Below are 4,418 nucleotides of genomic sequence, written 5' to 3'. Positions count from 1 at the left end.
TCTTTCCTTTCTTCCCTACCACAGGCTTCTTGCCTGGAACCCTTTTCTCACCTGATTTGGTCTAACGCTGCTACTACTTTATCCATCCAGAGCTGGTGGTTCTTGGCCTCGTGAAGAATGGTGTTCCACCACACGGCCTTTGCGCAAGAGTTTAGCTTCAACATGATTCTCAGGTTTTCAGTGGTTTCTTCTCCAAGACTCTGCGCCAAATCTTCTCACATGGTGCTCGAAGGGCTCTTTGGGTCTCTGGGCTTTTCAGCATTCTGGTAAGGTCTGTACTGAACGTCTCATATGTAGGAGGGTGGTAATTACTCTTGGGAGAGGCAGCTCTACTCCAAGTGCCACGTCGATCATCTAACTTACAGAAAGCATTCCCCGTCCCAACGCGGAAACAGCCCGCATGCCCCCGGGAGCAAGTTTAAAAATGTTCATTTTGCTTACATTAAGCAGAGTAATCCCAGGACGTTTTGGAAGGCTTTGATGATGCCGTTGTCCTCATTATAGAGGATGCAAGGTCCCCCGTGCTGGATATGGCGACGTTTCCCATTTTGCCCTTGCCAGCTCTCATTTACCAGGAGGCAGAGACCTTTCTGATACCATTTCAGGCCTTCAGTTTCTTAAGCAGCAAAACAACCTCCTTAGTCTTCTTGTAGCCTTCAACTTTATCTTCAACTGCCACAGGAAGTTCAGGAACTTCCTTAATTTGATGACCTTGATACATGACCAGTGCTGGTCAGGCCCAGGCATCCAGGGCACAGCAGATGGAATATCACTTCTGCGTTGTGTTCATTCTATGATGCCAATGGCGCCAGGTTTGGGCTGATGCAAACATGTGGCCCCCATGGCACATACTGCCAAAAGCACCCTGGCCAGAATGATGGGTCCTGATTCCTTGAACTTTGGGAATGCAACCTACAGCTCTGCCAGCATCCCATGACTCAGCACTGGTTTGATGACCTCCTAATCCACTGAGAGCACAGGGCTGTCTATTCTTTTTGTGCAAGTTTGTTTTATCAAAGTTTATAGCATCTGGTTGAATGGGAGTGTTGAACACAGCAGGTGAAGTGACATTTTTGCCAGATGATTCCCCCTTTTCAGAGAATACCGATATCTGTGGACAAGCACAGGCCACAGAGGGAAGAGGAGATGGCCATTCTCCCCTCCATGTGGCTGTTTCCACAGAAAAAGCTATCGTTATTGTTATTTATCCCTTTTCATAGGGTGTTCATGTACTTGGTGTGCCAAGGAGGCTTTAAAGAAATCCTATTTGAATAAATGCAAGATCCTGGGACAAGCTGACCCTCAAATGCCATTCCCATATAAAAATGGGGAAACTAAGGCAAAAAAAATTAAGAAACTTGCCTGGGGTCATACAGATTAATAACAGAGTGAAAATTCACACCTAAGTAGCTTCCTCTGTCTTAGTAGCTGGACACTTCCAGTATAACTCTTAGTTTCTTGGAACCATTCACACTACCCACATTTCTCCTATTATGGCAGCTCCCTTCTCAGTTTCTGTCTAAAATATCTTTTCTCCCCTTCTCAACCTAATAAACTTCTACTCAGTCTTCAAGTTTCAGCTCCAGTATTATCTCATTGGGTCCCCATGAGGCCTTTTCTATGGCCACCAGGAAAGTGGATCTCCCGCCATTGGGCTCACATCCATCGTCGTCAACATCACACTGGACTGGGGTTTGGTTGAAGATACTGTCCTGATGTCCATGGAAGTGCATCTGAGGGAGGTCTGTGAGTCAGACATATGGCTACACATGTGAACACACACATGGAGACAGAAATGCACAGACACACACAGCAGAGAATTTTTATGTGACTTTTTTCCAGAATATCTTGGAGAATACAATATTTTTATGTCTACCATGGCTGCTCCTGTAGACATGAACCATGTTCTCGCCAGTGTTGACATGTGCCAGAACAGCCATTCACTGGTAGAAATTTTAAAATATGTGCCCTGCCATTATGATGATGAGCATCTGTCCTTGTTTACTTCAGGACTGACTTAGGTTAGACACTATCAAAGAAAATAATGGAGAAGAAACATCAAACATCTGTTGGCTTTGCTTTCCACTGGGTGCAATGGAACACCAAAGACCCAATGCTTTTGCATGGCAACGTTCTTACCAATGGAAGGAGCATGAAGCAGAAAATGCTCAAGTAGCATCTCATACTTTTTGTTGCAAAAATGTATTAGTGTAGATCTTTTTCAAGAAAGAAGGCTGGAGTTGAAAAGCAAGACTTTACCAAAATTTGGTCTGCCCTGATGTAGCAGTCTAGTCTTAAAATAGCAGCAAGAAGACTGGTAAAAGCTGTGTACCCCAGAAATGGTCAAATGAGTGTGTGGTCTGAGTCGGAGGAGAAGGTTAGAGTGGTGCCCCTAAGAAATGAAATTATTTCATGATTGACTTTGTAAAATATTTGGGGCCATGTGATAGAGGAATCAGAAGCATCTTTATGTAGCCAGATGCCTTCAAAAAAGAATTTCTATTTAGCAAGCCTTTTTTGAAATTTAAAATTCATCAATATATTTTAAATAATGAGAAGTTTCTTCTGCAAACCAGACTTATTGGGGCACTTTGTGAATAGACAGAACACCTGTGGCACTTGGTAACAGCTTACAGGAAGTATCTTTATTCAGCAAGCTTTCGGAGTCATTGCTTTCAATGGTCTGCTTGACTACAGCAAGTTGTCAACTTTGTTAATGCCAGGGCCTTGAATCATTGACTTTTCGAAATGTTTTGTCATGAAATGAAAGCAGAATAGGAACTTCTCGTTTACAAATCTGTGATACAGAAATATGCCGACAACTTGGAACTCCACACAACTCTTTAACGTACTTCTGCTCAGACAACCTGAAAATTGAAACATGTTTCTTCGTTCTCCCTTTGCTAACGTCAACAGCATCCCCTTGCTGATGTGAAGCCAACGGAAATTAAAAGACATAACTCTAATTCAGATAGTCTTAGAATATCTTGGTGTTCCCTTGTCACAAGCCTATCATGCCATCTGTGAACATGAATTCTGTTTGCTACAACATGCTGTTGTGAGCCCAGCTTTTCAACGTTTGTTGAAAACAGAAAGTCTCTGTGAATGTGCTTATGCTGCAATGCCAAAGACCACTTGGTAATTTCAGCTGCTCATTCAAGCCAAAGGAGAGATGCCTTCTCATTGAAATTTATTTTTTAGCAAAAACAAAGTTTATTTTGAAATTTATTTGCACACTTTGGATTTTTTTCTTTCCTTTTTTTTTTTAGAATGTTGCCTGAAATCAATTTTGCACGTAAAATGGATTGAAAAGGCACAATTCTTTATAAAAAGTATTTTGATCCAATGCTACAAGATAAGCTGTGTACATAATTTTGTTTATAATCTTACATAAATATCCGGGAAGAAAAGCTCTAACTTTCGCGAGATTCCAAAAGCCTCCATGATGCCGAAAAGGTGAAGAACAATAACATGGAATTATATATACTTTGAGTTCAAGGCCATCTTGCCCACAGCACCTAGAAGAGCGGCTGCACTTAATTCCCAGGGATGTTCATCATGGTTTTTCCACTTCCTAAAGGATATCGACCTCAAGTCAATATTCTAAATGAACAAGTGTATCCATTGATTTTAACTTTAAAACTGAATGCACATCTTCATTCCTTATCAAGAGAAGAAAAAGTCTTCTTTATTAAATCTTCTTATGAATTGGAGAGGGAAGATCTGACTGGGACATAAAATGAACATTTATTTTCTTTGGTTAATAACATAAAATAGTGGAGTAGAATATATTTTTTTACTTGTACTGCATTTCTATACTGAACTCAGCAAAGTGAATTAATAATGTTATGGACCAAATTATGTCCCCCCAAATTTCATATGTTGAGGTCCTATCCATCGTACCTCAGAGTGTGACCCTCTTTGAACTGAGTCTTTACAGAGGTAATTAAGTTAAAATGAAGTCATTAGGGCGGGGCCCACTCCAATATCGCAGATGTCCTTATAAGAGAAATTTGAACATAGACAGGGACAGATGAAGATACAGAAAGAAGACAGCCAAGGGGAGAGACCTGGGATGATTTTTCCTTTAAGGCCTTCAGAAGAAACCAGTCCTGTGAACACCCTGACTTTGCACTTCTAGCCTTCAGAACTCTTAGAAAATAAAGTTCTGTTGTTCAGCCCTAGCAAACTAATACAAATATACAGACTAAAAGCCAGGGAACTCCAGGCAAAGACAGCGAATCCAGGTTAGAGGACCCTGGAGGAAACGCTGAGCTGGGCACAGACGCACATGTGATGACTGATCTGATCTACGGTCACTGTCTAGGGAAGGGAGAAAACTCTTAGGACCTAACGCACGTCGGAAGCTCTGAGCTTCGAAGTTTTAAGCACCTTTATCACACTTCAAATCTATTAGA

General features: G+C 41.5%; 1 protein-coding gene and 1 pseudogene across 1 annotated transcript in view; both read right to left on the bottom strand.

Annotated features, from left to right (window-relative positions):
• The window catches only part of LOC111737974, a 2,829-nt pseudogene extending 1,516 nt beyond the window's left edge, over window positions 1-1,313 (bottom strand).
• A 249-nt stretch (window positions 1,314-1,562) lies between these two features.
• Window positions 1,563-4,418, bottom strand: part of SPAM1 (sperm adhesion molecule 1) — a 16,341-nt gene continuing 13,485 nt past the window's right edge. The window contains exon 4 of the mRNA XM_011357253.1: window positions 1,563-1,744. Within this exon, the coding sequence (XP_011355555.1) occupies window positions 1,563-1,744 (182 nt within the window). The remainder of the gene's footprint in view (window positions 1,745-4,418) is intronic.

The sequence above is a fragment of the Pteropus vampyrus genome, unplaced genomic scaffold (genome assembly GCF_000151845.1).
Source record: "Pteropus vampyrus isolate Shadow unplaced genomic scaffold, Pvam_2.0 Scaffold33, whole genome shotgun sequence".
NCBI classification, from domain to species: Eukaryota; Metazoa; Chordata; class Mammalia; order Chiroptera; family Pteropodidae; genus Pteropus; species Pteropus vampyrus.
Note: the sequence above shows the minus strand (reverse complement) of the source record. Positions and strands in the feature narration are given on the sequence as shown.